The following is a 16,822-nucleotide window of genomic DNA, read 5'->3' as shown; positions in this document are numbered from 1 at the left end:
AGTACGGTGGACTGTTCCTTTAAATGTGTATGATAGGATGTGCATGACAGGATGAATTGTAGGAGATACTTAACCTTCTAGTTGGGTGACCAGCAGATTGCCGTTTGTCCACTGATAGATCCAGTGCTGAAATGTACAACATTTTTGCTCCACTTCAGATGTGGTTTGAGTGATCAGTCTCCCATTGTTGTCCATTGTGCAGTATTTCAGATACACCCCCTTTAAATCAGCCTCCATTGTTGCATATGGGATGGTGTTGGCAGGCCGGTAGATCAAATATAATGGAATCACTCTGTTGTTGTTGTTTTTTTTTAGGACAAAGACATAAAATCAGTGGGTTTACTCTTTTGAACGCTTATAACTATATAACATACACTCACTGGCCACTATAATAGAAACATCAGTACATCTGCATATTCATGCAGTTACCCAATTTGCCAACCATGTTGCAACAGTGTAGAGCTTAAATTCTTGCAGATACAAGCCAAGAGCTTTAGGTCATTTTCACATGAAACACCACAATGGGGAAAAATGCTATTTCAATGACCCAGTGAATCGTTGTTAGTGTTGGCTGGGGGGCATTTAAGTATTTCAAAAGCTCTTGATCAACTGCCATTGTCACACACAAAAATCTATAAAGTTTACACAGAATGGTACAAAAAAAATCCAGTGAGCAGGCAGATTAGAAAAACAAAAGGTGACATCTGCCAAGTTTTTAGCTGTCCAGTTTCTGTGAGACTGTGCCCATTGTAACTTCAGATACTTGTTCCTGGCTGATAGGACTGTAACCTGTTGTGGTCTACTGCTGTTGTAACTCATCTTGTCATGGTTCGACATGTTGTGAGATACTGAAATGCTCAAACCAGCCCAATTAGCAAGGGTTTTTTTTCTCCATTCTGATGTTTGATGTAAACAGATGCACTCAACTCATACTATACACAGTTTGACACACCAAACATTGTGCCAGCAAGGAAATCCATCCCTTCCTCAAGTTACAACATACTCCATTTGTACCCAGTGCACACAAGAAAGTTCCCTCAGGGGATTGCTGCCTTAACATGGTGAGGGGGTTTGAGAGGTCCATCAATCCCAAGAGCTATGCCGGCAGGAGTTTACTCCCAGCAGGTACTACCATGCCGGACAGGCCAAAGGGGAGGGCTGAGATGAAGAACAGACCCAGAGTGGGAGCAGTCCTAGGGATCAAATGTCTTAACACATCAGATCCCATGCCTAAGATGCTGAAGGCCAATCACCTACACTTCTGAAACAAAAATGATTCCAAAAAATATAAGATAAGATAGTCTTTTATTATCCCACAAGGGGAAATTTACATTGTTACAACAGCAAAATATATAAAGAGAAAAAGATATGGCAGTGAAGGAGTAGCACAAAATTACTAAGTATACATACACATATACATATACACACACACACACACACACACACACACATATATATATATATATATATATATATATATATATATATATATATATATATATATATATATATACGCACACATTATATATGACACATACAGTTAGGTCCATATATATTTGGACACTGACACAAATTTTGTTTTTTTACCTGTTTACTGAAACATATTCAAGTTATAGTTATACAATGGACATAAAGTCCAGACTTTCAGCTTTCATTTGAGGGTATCCACATTAAAATTGGATGAAGGGTTTAGGAGTTTCGGCTCTTTAACATGTGCCACCCTGTTTTTAAAGGGACCAAAAGTAATTGGACAATTGACTCAAAGGCTATTTCATGGGCAGATGTGGGCAATTCCTTCATTATGTCATTCACAATTAAGCAGATAAAAGGCCTGGAATTGATTTGAGGTGTGGTGCTTGCATTTGGAAGATTTTGCTGTGAAGAAAACATGCGGTCAAAGGAGCTCTCCATGCAAGTGAAACAAGCCATCCTTAAGCTGCGAAAACAGAAAAAAAAAACATCCGAGAAATTGCTACAATATTAGGAGTGGCAAAATCTACAGTTTGGTACATCCTGAGAAAGAAAGAAAGCACTGGTGAACTCATCAATGCAAAAAGACTTGGACGCCCACAGAAGACAACAGTGATGGATGATCGCAGAATAATTTCCATGGTGAAGAGAAACCCCTTCACAACAGCCAACCAAGTGAACAACACTCTCCAGGAGGTAGGCGTATCAATATCCAAATCTACCATAAAGAGAAGACTGCATGAAAGTAAATACAGAGGGTTCACTGCACAGTGCAAGCCACTCATAAGCCTCAAAAATAAAAAGGCTAGATTGGACTTTGCTAAAAAACATCTAAAAAAGCCAGCACAGTTCTGGAAGAACATTCTTTGGACAGATGAAACCAAGATCAACCTCTATCAGAATGATGGCAAGAAAAAAGTATGGCGAAGGCATGGTACAGCTCATGATCCAAAGCATACCACATCATCTGTAAAACACGGCGGAGGCAGTGTGATGGCTTGGGCATGCATGGCTGCTAGTGGCACTGGGTCACTAGTGTTTATTGATGATGTGACACAGGACAGAAGCAGCCGGATGAATTCTGAGGTATTCAGAGACATACTGTGTGCTCAAATCCAGCCAAATGCAGCCAAACTGATTGGTCGGCATTTCATAATACAGATGGACAATGACCCAAAACATAAAGCCAAAGCAACCCAGGAGTTTATTAAAGCAAAGAAGTGGAATATTCTTGAATGGCCAAGTCAGTCACCTGATCTCAACCCAATTGAGCATGCATTTCACTTGTTAAAGACTAAACTTCAGACAGAAAGGCCCACAAACAAACAACAACTGAAAACCAGTGCAGTAAAGGCCTGGCAGAACATTAAAAAGGAGGAAACACAGCGTCTGGTGATGTCCATGAGTTCAAGACTTCAGGCAGTCTTTGCCAACAAAAGGGTTTTCAACCAAGTATTAGAAATGAACATTTTATTTACAATTATTTAATTTGTCCAATTACTTTTGAGCCCCTGAAATGAAGGGATTGTGTTTAAAAAATGCTTTTAGTTCCTCACATTTTTATGCAATCATTTTGTTCAACCCACTGAATTAAAGCTGAAAGTCCGTACTTCAACTGCATCTGAATTGTTTTGTTCAAAATTCATTGTGGTAATGTACAGAACCAAAATTAGAAAAATGTTGTCTCTGTCCAAATATTTATGGACCTATATAAAAATAAAAGAAATAAACTACAAATTTAGAGATAAAAAATTAGCAAATTTGTATAAATTAACAGGTTTGCAGATATACAGTTAATATAAGTGTATTACAAAGGTGGTATTGCACGTGTAAGTATTGCACAGGTATTATTACCAGTATTACCCGGGTAGTATTGCACAAGTAAGTAGGTATATTGCACAAGAGCCATTTTAACCATGTGTAGCTAGTAGTTCGCTGTAAAGTACTGATGCTGACAGTCAGTGCACACAGTATACATTCAGAGGAGTTTCTATGGATGCAGAAGTGATCTGGACAGTATTGTTCATTATTGTGAGGAGTGACTGGTGCTGTGCTTGGTGAGGTGCCGGTTGTACAGTCTCACGGCAGTAAGGCAAGGCAAGGCAAGTTTATTTATATAGCGCATTTCATACACAGTGGCAGTTCAATGTGCTTTACAGAGGTAAAAGCAAAACAGTAAACAATAGAAAATAAAATTACATAAAATAAAGGGGGAAGAAGAGAGAAAGTCCAGTAAAAACAGCAGAATAAAATGGAATAAAAGTTAAGTAAAGTTTAAAACGTAAAGATGATGATATTTATCAGTTAGCAGAAAGCATCTGAGAACAGCTTGGTCTTTAATCTAGATTTGAAGCTGCCAACAGCAGGAGCATTTTTGATGTCCTCTGGGAGTTGGTTCCATAGCTGTACTGCATAGTAGCTAAAAGCTGCTTCACCACACTTTGTTTTAACAACAGGTTTTACCAGTAAATTTTGCTGCTGCGATCTGGTAGATCTGATTGGGTTAGGCCGCTGCAACATATCAGAGAGGTAATTGGGCCCTGTACCATTTAGAGATTTGTACACCAGCAGCAATGCTTTAAAGTCAATTCTGTAGCTTACAGGAAGCCAGTGAAGGGACCTTAGAATTAGAGTAATGTGCTCTGTTCTTTTTGTTCGTGTGAGAACCCTAGCCGCTGCATTTTGAACCAGCTGAAGTCGTTTGATGGTCTTTTTTGGCAGGCCTGTGAAAAGGCCATCTCAGTAATCAACCCTACTAGAGATGAAGGCATGTATAAGTTTTTCCAGATCATTTTTTGACATAAGTCCTCTGAGTTTGGAAATGTTTTTTAGGTGATAAAATGCTGATTTAGTGATTGCTTTCATGTGACTGTCAAAGTTTAGCTCGCTGTCAATGAAAACACCAAGATTTTTAACCATATCTTTTGTTTTAATCCCCTTTGTGTCAAGAATAGTGGTAATCCTGAGTCTTTCATCATTTTTCGCAAATAGAATTACTTCTGTTTTATCTGTGTTCAGCTGGAGAAAATTTTGTGACATCCAGTTGTTGATTTGGTCAATACACTGGTAGAGACATTCAAGGGGGGCATAATCATTAGGTGAAAGAGCAAAATAAATTTGGGTGTCATCTGCATAGCAGTGATACAAAATTGAGTTGTTCTTGATCATTTGTCCAAGTGGGAGCATGTAAAGGTTGAATAGTAATGGTCCAAGGATCGACCCCTGGGGGACACCACAGGTCAAGGACATTGATGTTGAGGTACAATTTCCCATGGTAACAAAGAAGCTTCTATCTTTTAAGTATGATTTTAACCAATTGATAACTTTACCAGTCAACCCAACCCAGTGTTCAAGTTGATATAGCAGTATGTTGTGATCAACAGTATCAAAAGCTGCACTGAGGTCCAGTAACACCAGGACCGATGTTTTGCCTGCATCAGTATTAAGACGTATGTCATTTATAACTTTAATCAGCGCTGTTTCAGTGCTATGATTGGCACGAAATCCTGACTGAAAGTTATCAAAACAGCTGTTTGATATCAAGAAGGCAGGTAATTGATTGAAGACAATTTTTTCAAGGATTTTCCCAATGAATGGTAGATTTGATATTGGCCTGTAGTTGTTCAATACTGAAGCATCTACACAGCAAATTCCTCAGTGTTGAATTAACACTTTCAGAGTTAATTTGTGTCCAATTGGACCTACAGTGGTGCTTGAAAGTTTGTGAACCCTTTAGAATTTTCTATATTTCTGCATTAATATGACCTAAAACATCATCAGATTTTCACACAAGTCCTAAAAGTAGATCAAGAGAACCCAGTTAAACAAATGAGACAAAAATATTATACTTGGTCATTTATTTATTGAAGAAAATGATCCAATATTACATATCTGTGAGTGGCAAAAGTATGTGAACCTCTAGGATTAGCAGTTAATTTGAAGGTGAAATTAGAGTCAGGTGTTTTCAATCAATGGGATGACAATCAGGTGTGAGTGGGCACCCTGTTTTATTTAATGAACAGGGATCTATCAAAGTCTGATCTTCACAACACATGTTTGTGGAAGTGTATCATGGCACGAACAAAGGAGATTTCTGAGGACCTCAGAAAAAGCGTTGTTGATGCTCATCAGGCTGGAAAAGGTTACAAAGCCATCTCTAAAGAGTTTGGACTCCACCAATCTACAGTCAGACAGATTGTGTACAAATGGAGGAAATTCAAGACCATTGTTACCCTCCCCAGGAGTGGTCGACCAACAAAGATCACTCCGAGAGCAAGGCATGTAATAGTCGGCGAGGTCACAAAGGACCCCAGGGTAACTTCTAAGCAACTGAAGGCCTCTCTCACATTGGCTAATGTTAATGTTCATGAGTCCACCATCAGGAGAACACTGAACAACAATGGTGTGCATGGCAGGGTTGGAAGGAGAAAGCCACTGCTCTCTAAAAAGAACACTGCTGCTCATCTGCAGTTTGCTAAAGATCACGTGGACAAGCCAGAAGGCTAATGGAAAAATGTTTTGTGGACGGATGAGACCAAAATAGAACTTTTTGGTTTAAATGAGAAGCGTTATGTTTGGGGAAAGGAAAACACTGCATTCCAGCATAAGAACCTTATCCCATCTGTGAAACATGGTGGTGGTAGTATCATGGTTTGGGCCTGTTTTGCTGCATCTGGGCCAGGACAGCTTGCCATCATTGATGGAACAATGAATTCTGAATTATACCAGTGAATTCTAAAGGAAAATGTCAGGACATCTGTCCATGGACTGAATCTCAAGAGAAGGTGGGTCATGCAGCAAGACAACGACCCTAAGCACACAAGTCATTCTACCAAAGAATGGTTAAAGAAGAATAAAGTTCATGTTTTGGAATGGCCAATTCAAAGTCCTGACCTTAATCCAATCGAAATGTTGTGGAAGGACCTGAAGCGAGCAGTTCATGTGAGGAAACCCACCAACATCGCAGAGTTGAAGCTGTTCTGTACGGAGGAATGGGCTAAAATTCCTCCAAGCCGGTGTGCAGGACTGATCAACAGTTACCGCAAACATTTAGTTGCAGTTATTGCTGCACAAGGGGGTCACACCAGATACTGAAAGAAAAGGTTCACATACTTTTGCCACTCACAGATATGTAATATTGGATCATTTTCTTCAATAAATAAATGACCAAGTATAATATTTTTGTCTCATTTGTTTAACTGGGTTCTCTTTATCTACTTTTAGGACTTGTGTGAAATTCTGATGATGTTTTAGGTCATATTTATGCAGAAATATAGAAAATTCTAAAGGGTTCACAAACTTTCAAGCACCACTGTATATAAACACAGTAGGGTGTTAAATCAACACTCTGGGTGTTAATTCAACACTGGGGATTTTGCTGTGTAGATTATTCTTTTTAAGTAAGTTCTGAAGTGCTTTCTTGATGTGATTCTGCTCCTTCTCTTTTCCCTCTATCGTTGTAGGGATATTCTGAGCCCTGTGTTGCAAGGTCCTAATGACCCCCAATTTGTGTTCTAGTGGGTGGTGAGAGTCAAAGAGTAGGTACTGGTCTGTGTGTGGGGGTTTCTGGTAGACCTCGATGCTCAGGCTTCTGTCTTGTCTAATGTGTACATCACAATCCAAGAAGGCTAGATTATTACCACTGACATCGTCCTGAGTGAAGTTGATGTTAATATCCACTGCATTGATGTGCTTAGAGAAGGCTTCCACCTCATGGGTTTTGATTTTAACCCAGATGTCATCCACATATCTGAACCAGTGGCTGGGAGCAACTCCTGAAAAAGTGGTCAAAGCTTTATGTTCCACTTCCTCCATGTAAAGATTGGCCACAATAGGGGATACCGGTGAGCCCATGGCGCATCCATGCTTCTGTCTGTAGAAACTTTCATTAAACTGGAAATAAGTGGTAGTCAGGCAGAGGTCAAGCAGGGTGCAAATCTGGTCCGTGGTGAGGTTTGTTCTATCCAATAAGGTGCTGTCTCGAAGGAGTCGTTTTCCAACAGATTCAACTGCTTCTGTGGTGGGAATGCAGGTGAACAGAGATGTGACGTCATAGGAAACCATGGTTTCATCTGAGTCTAGTTTGAGGTCTGCAACTTTAGTAGCAAAATCTTGGGAATCTTTTCTCTCCGTGCTTCCACGGAAGGCGGTCGCATTCTGCTCTCCCTCTCCCTCCTTTTTTTCCCTGCTTGTGCTCTGTGTCTTGTCTCGTCTGCTGTACTTTTTGAAGAGACTCTTCCTGCATTACTTTCTAAACTAAAAAGCATGGAATTGATAAACTGGTCTCCTAACGAAATTGGCACAGTTTTGGGTTCGGGGGAACCCATTTGTCCTGCTGGAACGTTTGCGGCTGGTTACACGATGGACACGTGGGAGTGGTGGCGGGTCGTGTGCCTGGCGATTCTTTCTGTGGAGGACATTGAAGATATCTATCTATTCGGAACCATGATTACAGGACTTTTGCTGATTGGATTAGGCATTGCCCTGGTATATCAAGGAAATCAGACAACGGTGACAGCTGTTCAAAGCCCCACAAAGCTTCCCGATATTGGAGTGGTGGGCAAAGCTGTTGGCACTTGGACTGTGGACATTCAGAACTTTAACCACAAAATGGTTGTTATCTCGGAGCAGCTTTCAGCTTTGCAAGGAATACGGTTTTCGGAGATCAATTTGAATAGAATGGACAGATATGGACGAGCGGTGAGGACGTGCAAAGACTGCGTCTGGAAAGACCAAACAATTCATATCTTATCGACATTCAGCGCCCTGAGACAGAACCGGCCTTGTTTTAGGCCGTTGCTGAGAAAACATTTCCCCCTGAAGGTCAATGCTGGGAGACACTCTCATTTTTCGAATTCCTCTCTAACTCTCCGCGGTCGCCATTTTTACCCCCAGTGTGACAAGCGGGTGCGTGACCAGCGCCTTCATGGCTGCAGGAGCGGATGGCTGCTTGCTTGCGCTGGATTACCTCCTCCCCCCCCTTACCCCTGATCCCCCCCAAAGTCCCGTGTTTAAAGTGTACCTGTGTTGTAGTTGTGCTTATGCAAAGGTTTTTTTAATGTTCCCACACTGTACTCCTGACAGGAGCATAGTGGGGGGGTGTTCTTTTTTCCTTATCTCTCCTCATGTTGTGTTTCCTTTTTATCTTTATCCCTGTCTTCCTGTCCTGTCTACCCTATGTTAATTGTATGTTGTATATGTACGGACAGGTTGACAGCTAATTTCGCTGGTACATGTGACTAGTGACTTCTGATTCTGAGTTTTTGACATGATGTGGCGTATTCCCAACGAGAGGAGCCAGAATGGTGGCTAGGTGTTTGGCAATGTTGTAAGTAACAGAGTTTATACTGCTGATGATAGGTCTGAGTGGAGCTCCTTCCTTGTGAATCTTGGGGAGTCCGTATATGAGAGGAACGGCTTCCCCAGGGTACAATCTGTAGTACAGAGATCGGTTGATGGCTTGGTCCTTTTCTAGAATGATGGCATTGCTGCACAGGCTAGTATGTAGATGCATCTCTTGCAAGCTCCTACAAGGTCGACTTTAAAACCTAATATAAATCTGTCAAAACAAATGCAAGGGCTTAATTCTTAAGTCTTTTAAATGTCAAATAACAAGTTGAAACTGTTTCAAGATTGCAATGGCAGCTTCAAATACTAGAACCCAGTTGGCAAAGCAGCAACGTGGTGCTGCAATAGCAGCAACCAAGCACGGTCATCCCCGAGGCCTCAACTAGCAGCAACATGCTAACTCCAAAGATGCTCTCTGTCTCACTCAACTCCCTCTAGGACTCTGTCTGTGCAAAGACTGGGGCGGCCATTCAGGACCTGCGGGCTGATATTAAACTGGATATCGACTCCATGAGGAATGAGCTATCGGAGGCGATTACGAGCTTGCAGACCTCATTAGCATCACATGACACTCGACTGAAGCAGCTGGAGAAAGCCGCTGATTTTACGAGTGACTGTGCTACAGAGCTTCATGCCACAGTGTCCCAACTTCAAGGTGATGTGAGGAAGCTGCAGGCAAAATGTGAAGACCTAGAAGGCTGTGCCAGGCAGAATAATCAGACCCTCCAGGATTTTGTGATGTTGCGATTTGCAACTTCAATGCAAATTCAACCAATCCCCACAAATTCAGGGCGGTATTGCAATTATATCCAATCACCGCAACTTTCCCGCAAATTTGACCAATCGTTGGCATCGTCTTGAGGTGACGTCGACAAACTACCTTCCACCTTACTTCCATGTATATGTTCAAGAGAAGCAGCATGTGCACAGTGTTGTCAGATTGGGCAGTTTCCCGCCCAATTGGGTGGTTTTAAGTGCATTTTGGTGGGTTTTGAACATATTTTGGGCTGGAAAATGTCAGCAGTATCTGGCAACACTGCATGTGCGAGTCAGTGTTTATGTAGGCTTAAATTCTGTTACTGAAAGTGTGTTATGTTTACAGTGAAGGACTGTGTGCACTTTACATTATTTTTTTACTTAATACAAGAAATTAATGGATGCCAACATTTTTGCCAAAATGGTATTTTATTTTCCATTGTTTAGGCAGCTTCAGCATCATACTGTGAGATTCTCTTCAAATTGTTTTTTTTTCTTCTATGAAACCTGAGCCATTTATTTTATTAGTTTATAATTATCGTTTAATTTAGTCTTCAGGAGAGACTGCCTGCACACAGTACTAGTATTAATAGTTTTTTTTTTCTTACATGAAAGCTGAGGCAGGCGGCACGGTGGTGTAGTGGTTAGTGCTGTCGCCTCACAGCAAGAAGGTCCTGGGTTCGAGCCCCGGGGCCGGCGAGGGCCTTTCTGTGCGGAGTTTGCATGTTCTCCCCGTGTCCGCGTGGGTTTCCTCCGGGTGCTCCGGTTTCCCCCACAGTCCAAAGACATGCAGGTTAGGTTAACTGGTGACTCTAAATTGACCATAGGTGTGAGTGTGAATGGTTGTCTGTGTCTATGTGTCAGCCCTGTGATGACCTGGCGACTTGTCCAGGGTGTACCCCGCCTTTCGCCCGTAGTCAGCTGGGATAGGCTCCAGCTTGCCTGCGACCCTGTAGAAGGATAAAGTGGCTAGAGATAATGAGATGAGATGAGATGAAAGCTGAGGCATTTATATTATATTTTAAGGTAACTTCATGTTGTGCTGTGAGGTTCTATGCACTTTAACTTTTGAGCCAACAGGTGCATTTGGATAAGTAAAGCCTATTTTTCTGCATTTTTGTAGTCCTGGTAATCTTTTATATTGGTAAAGTTGTTTATAGGACCATTTCTAAGTGTCTTTATTTTTTTAATCAATAGTTTTTCAGTAATAACTTAATATTTAACATATCACTCAATTTTAATCACAAAAAGAGAAAATCACAATTTTTCGCAACTTTCACTTCATCCCGCAATGTAATCGCAACAAAAACCTAAAAAACACTGCAACTTTCATCGCAATTTTTTTGAAAAACATCAGACATTTTAGCCCGCAACAATCACAAAAAAGGCCCGCGAAATCCTGGGGGGAATTAATAATTTGAGGCTGACTGGTGTTGACAAAGGGTTGGAGAATGGACAACCTACACAGTTTGTGTCTCAACTTTTGAAAGACGTCTGTAACACTTCCTGATGTGGGTGGAGCACAGAAGCATGGCAGGCAAGAGTTGATGTTTATCCAAAAACTTTATTGAGCTTTTCAGCTTCCTTTTATCACTCACTCACTCATTCACTCACTCACTCTCTCACTCACTCACACACACATGCATTGTGGTTGGGGAGAAAGCTCCCTTTCTCTGCCCTCTCTCTCCCCTTTTATGCTCCATCCCTGTAACAAACAGTGACACACACACACACACACACACACACACAAAATTGACAGCAGGTGGAATGACTTAGCCACTTACCTTCCCTGACCCCACCCTCCATTCACAGACTGCTGCTTGGCCACGCCCCCGCTGCCACAATGTCCTAAACCTGAATGAAGCCCCGCTTCTGGACAGAGCCCATAGATCACTACAAGCAAAACCAAAACCCAGGGAACCCCCACGTGTGTGTTTCATGCAGGTACGCTATATGCATACGAAGGATGAGATACTCCGTAAGTCCACCCAGGGCCCCCTGATGTATGAAGGGAAGATGCTTCATATTTATCCTGACTACACTACCATGGTGATTAGGAGAAGGGCAACATTTGCAGATGTGAAAAGGAGGCCGAGATCCACTGAGGGTGCCAAATATGGGTTGCAATATCTCAATGGTTACCATAATGGTAGTGTTTCCTTCTGAGGGAGGGAGGTCAGTGATGAAGTCAATGGCTATATGGGACCAGGGTCTCTGAGGAATAGGTAGGGGGCACAATTTACCAGCAGGAGGGGTTCTAGGAACCTTTGCCTGTGCACAAGTAGAACAAGATACAATGAACTGGTTAATTTCAGTAAGCATGTTCTCCCACCAATACTTATTCTTCAGCATTTGATCAGTGTGTTGACTGCCAGGATGACCTCTGGTGGGTGATGAGTGGGCCCATGTGATTAGTCAACCTCAAAACCACTTGGGCATGTAGAGTAGACCAGGTGGGAGGTTATTAGGAAGAGCTTGTGGTTGAGAATTCCTTATCTCTCTGTCCAGATCCCAGGTGATGGACTGTGCAGAACATTGAGATGGGAGAATGGGGTGGCTGACAGAATCTCGGTGTGTGGAACCAAAACTTCGAGATAAGGCATCAGCCTTGGTGTTCTTGGAACCAGGGCAGAATGAAATGGTGAAATTGAACCTTGTGAAGAATAGTGCCCACCTGGCCTGCCGAGGGTTTAGCCTCTTGGCTTTCTTGAGATATTCAAGATTCTTGTGGTCAGAGGCCCTTTCAAGCCAATGCCACCACTTTTCAAGGGCTAGCTTAATGGCGAGCAGTTCTCTGTTGCCGATGTCATAGTTCCTCTCTTCAGAAGAGAGTTTTTTTCAAGAAGAAAGCTATAGGATGTAGTTTCTGTTTCTCACCAAAATGCTGAGACAGAATTGCCCCTACTCCCATGTTGGATGCATCCACTTCTAGGGTAAAAGGTCTCATGGGATCTGGATGCTGGAGGACTGGAGCAGAGGTGAAGACCTGCTTGAGACGTTGGAGTGCTTCATCAGTCTTAGGGTTACACTGGAGGTGCTTTGGTCCCTTCTTCAGCAAAGCCATTAAGGGGGTGACTATTGTACTGAAGCCCCTAATGAACCGACGATAGAAGTTTGTGAATCCCAAGAATCGCTGAAGCTCACTTATGGAGGTAGGTGTGGGCCAGGATGTAACTGCGGAGACCTTAGAGGAGTTCTTGAATGTACTTCTCCATGGCAGCATGTTCCTTCTGGGAACACACCGTGGTGGTGACATGCCTGGCAGTAGGTCAATAGCACAGTCATAGGGCTGATGTGATGGTAGCCCGCAAGCCTTTCCCTTGCTAAAGACCTCCTGCAGGTCCATGTAACACTCTGAGACTCCATCCAGGGAGTCTGGTTGAGAACTCTCCATGGTTGTGGATGAAAGATTGACTTGGGGACAAGAGATACAGTTCTGAAAACAAGTAGGAGGCCATTGGAGAATTTCCTTGTTCTGCCATGATAAAGGGATCGTGAATCTGAAGTCATGGATAGCAGAGAAGGAAATCATGACTTACAGTAGTGGTGACATAAAGGGAGATGTGCTCAGAATGTAGAACTCCCACTTGGATATGAATCAGTGTGGTCCACATGGTGATGAAACCATCTCCTGTGGGTCCTCCATCGATGGTCCTAATGCTGAGTGTGCTTTGCAGAGGGATTATGGGCAGGTTGAATTTCTGCACGATAGAGTGGCTGATAAAGTTCCCCTCTGCCCCAAATCAATAAAAGCACAAAGGAAGTGTGTAGAGTTTGTCAGCTTTAATAACACAGGAACCTTAAAAGACTTGGAATTAAATTCTCATATCAGACGCACAGTGTGTGTAGAATCTTCAGCTGGAGCTGTACAGGATGGACAAATGGGACAGTTGTTGAGCTGATGCTCGGAGCTCCCACAGTAGAAGCACAAACCCTCCCTTTTCCTTCTTTTGTGCTCGGAGCATGATAGCTGGGTGCATGGGACTTCCATGGGCAAGCTGTCCTTGGACGTTATGATTGGCTTAGCGCCTTTCTGAATGGAGGGCTGGTATGCCAACAGATGATCAAGTCAAATGGCTAAATCGATAAGAGAATCCAGAGTGAGTTGTTCATCCCAGCAGGCTAGTTCACCAAGAATCACGGGGTGCAGACCTTGGCAGAAAATGGCTTTCAAGAAGGGTTAGTTTCATCCACTGGCTGCCAGTAATGTTCTGAAGTCGAGGGCATACTCAGACACACTTCAGGAACCTTGTAAAATGGTGAGCAGACTTTCACCTATGGCGGCACGGTGGTGTAGTGGTTAGCGCTGTCGCCTCACAGCAAGAAGGTCCGGGTTCGAGCCCCATGGCCGGCGAGGGCCTTTCTGTGCGGAGTTTGCATGTTCTCCCTGTGTACGCGTGGGTTTCCTCCGGGTGCTCCGGTTTCCCCCACAGTCCAAAGACATGCAGGTTAGGTTAACTGGTGACTCTAAATTGACTGTAGGTGTGAATGTGAGTGTGAATGGTTGTCTGTGTCTATGTGTCAGCCCTGTGATGACCTGGCGACTTGTCCAGGGTGTACCCCGCCTTTCGCCCGTAGTCAGCTGGGATAGGCTCCAGCTTGCCTGCGACCCTGTAGAACAGGATAAAGCGGCTAGAGATAATGAGATGAGATGAGACTTTCACCTATTTCAATCCCTTCAGGTTCTTGGTTGAAAACTCTGTTAAACAGGGAGGAACTGCTCATAGGAAGTTGCCTGCTCACAGTCCTTGGTCCAAACGGCACTTGCCCAGCATAGTGCTTTGCCCATGAGAAAGGAAAGGAACTTAGCGATCTTGTGTTTATCGGAAAGGTTAGGCATGGTAGCGAAATACGTGGAGCATTGAAGTAAAAACTTTTACAGTCAAGAGCATCTCCAGCAAATCTCTCCGGTGCAAGAAGCTGTAGCACGGGGCTAGAAATGGACTCCGGGCATAGTAGGAGGGCCTATAACATCACGGTTGCTAGTTGCATCATACCAGTGTTGAGATCTGCTAGCATCTGTTGATGTTCTCCCAGTAAGTGTCCCTGAGCGTTCAGAGCAGTCTGCTTCACCTCTTCCACTACATCCATGGTGGCGAAGTATCCTGTCAGAGTGCAGGCACTTATGGATGTATGTGCAGAGGAGAGTGGGGAAGGGGACTGGAGATGAAGCCAAAACGAGAGACTGGAAGCAAGGTCAGGAAACAAGTGAGGGTCAGGTGATCGGCAAACAACATAGTATAGGCAAGACAAAGATCGTAAACAAAATAAGGCAAGCAAAAGTCAGAAAATCAAGAGTCAGACAGAAAATGCAAGGCTTGGACTGGATGAAACAGAATGATACTTCACGTTGGAGTGGTGTGAGAGTTGCTTAAGTAGGGGAAGAGCTAATTAGGGAGATGCGTGTCAGCTGTAATTAATACTCTGTTGACAGAGGGTGCTGTGGTTCTTGGGGATTGTAGTTCTGATTGTCCATGTTTGTAGTTTGTGTGTTCTCAGCAGATTTACTGACACAATAGCTCACATTTCGCAATTAGAATTAGCATACGCAAACCCTCACCTGACTTATTGAAGGAGCTACTGATTGAGAAAAATAAATTTGACATCTTATCCAGTGAAGCAGAGAAAATTCTCTGGAGGTCCCGACATAAATATTATGAATTTGGTAATAAAGTCAATAAGATTCTTGCTCACTAACTTCGACAAGCGGCTGCCTCACAACTTATCACAAAGATCCAAACAGCTGAGGGGTGTACATATGATATGTTCAGGGATTTCTATAGATCATGTTATGCTTCTGAGCATGCTTCTCATCCCAAATTGGACAGTTTCTTTCAAAATCTGAACATGCCCACTATTAGTGAAGAGTCCAAAAATATTTTAGAAAATCCAATTACCACTGAGGAACTGAATGTGGCAATCAAATAATTTCAGAGTGGGAACAGTCCAGGGCCAGATGGGTTCCCATCTGAGTTCAAGAATGTTCAATATAATTTACCATCCTTCAGATCCGGCCACTCCAGAGCTCATTATGTTCATGGATGCTGACAAAGCATTTGACAGGGTGGAGTAGGAGTATTTGTTTCATACATTAGATAAGTTTGGCTTTGGGAAACAATTTATTAACTGGATGAGATTATTGTATACCACACCACTAGCATCAGTCTGTACAAATGGGATGTATTCTGAGCATTTTACAATCTCTCATGGAACAAGGCAAGACTGCCCCCTATCGCCATTACTCTTTGTGTTGGCCATAGAACCTTTAGCCATTGCAATCAGGCAGGATACTACATTAATTGGCATATTCAAGGAGGGGTTAGAGCAAAGAATATCGCTCTATGCAGATATGATACTGTACATTTCGCAGCCAGACAGCTCCATATCCAGGGTCCTCTCCATCCTTGAGACCTTTGGTAACATCTCAGGATATAAACTAATTCTCCAGAAAAGTGAGGTGTTCCCTATTAACTCCTCAGCCTGGGCTTATCCTCTTCATGCGTTTCCCTTTAAGGTTACTCAAGGTCAGTTCACCTACTTAAGGGTTCAGATTACAGATAATATATGTAGACTCTTTAAGGAAAATTTTGACCCACTAGTAGCTAAGGTACAGCAGAATCTTAAATGCTGGATGCTTCTACACCTGTCTCTTGCTGGTAGAATCAATGCTATCAAAATGAATGTGTTGCCCAAATTTAGCTCTCTTTCAATATCTACCAGTGTATATCCCCATCTCATTTTTTAAACATCTAGACACAATAATATCCAGCTTCATCTGGGATAATAAATGCCCATTCTTGAGCAGAGCTTATTTACAACGTCCAAAGGTGCTAGGTGTTATGGCACTACCAAATTTTCAGATGTACTGTTGGGCAGCTAATATTCAACCTGTTCTCCATTGGCTATATGAGGATCCAGGTGCTGATGCAGGCGGCACGGTGGTGTAGTGGTTAGCGCTGTCGCCTCACAGCAAGAAGGTCCTGGGTTCGAGCCCCGGGGCTGGCGAGGGCCTTTCTGTGCGGAGTTTGCATGTTCTCCCCGTGTCCGCGTGGGTTTCCTCCGGGTGCTCCGGTTTCCCCCACAGTCCAAAGACATGCAGGTTAGGTTAACTGGTGACTCTAAATTGACCGTAGGTGTGAATGTGAGTGTGAATGGTTGTCTGTGTCTATGTGTCAGCCCTGTGATGACCTGGCGACTTGTCCAGGGTGTACCCCGCCTTTCGCCCGTAGTCAGCTGGGATAGGCTCCAG

General features: G+C 43.0%; 1 protein-coding gene across 5 annotated transcripts in view; it reads right to left on the bottom strand.

The window, feature by feature from the left end:
* Positions 1-16,822, bottom strand: part of alpk3a (alpha-kinase 3a) — a 247,404-nt gene that overhangs the window by 39,484 nt on the left and 191,098 nt on the right. For all 5 annotated transcript variants that reach the window (XM_060924006.1, XM_060924004.1, XM_060924005.1 and 2 more), the window contains one exon: positions 75-292. In XM_060924006.1, coding sequence (XP_060779989.1) covers positions 75-292 — 218 coding nt within the window. The remainder of the gene's footprint in view (positions 1-74; positions 293-16,822) is intronic.

Source organism: Neoarius graeffei, chromosome 6, assembly GCF_027579695.1.
Source record: "Neoarius graeffei isolate fNeoGra1 chromosome 6, fNeoGra1.pri, whole genome shotgun sequence".
NCBI lineage: Eukaryota > Metazoa > Chordata > Actinopteri > Siluriformes > Ariidae > Neoarius > Neoarius graeffei.
The sequence above is the reverse complement of the archived record's forward strand: the minus strand, read 5'-3'. Positions and strand labels throughout refer to the sequence as shown.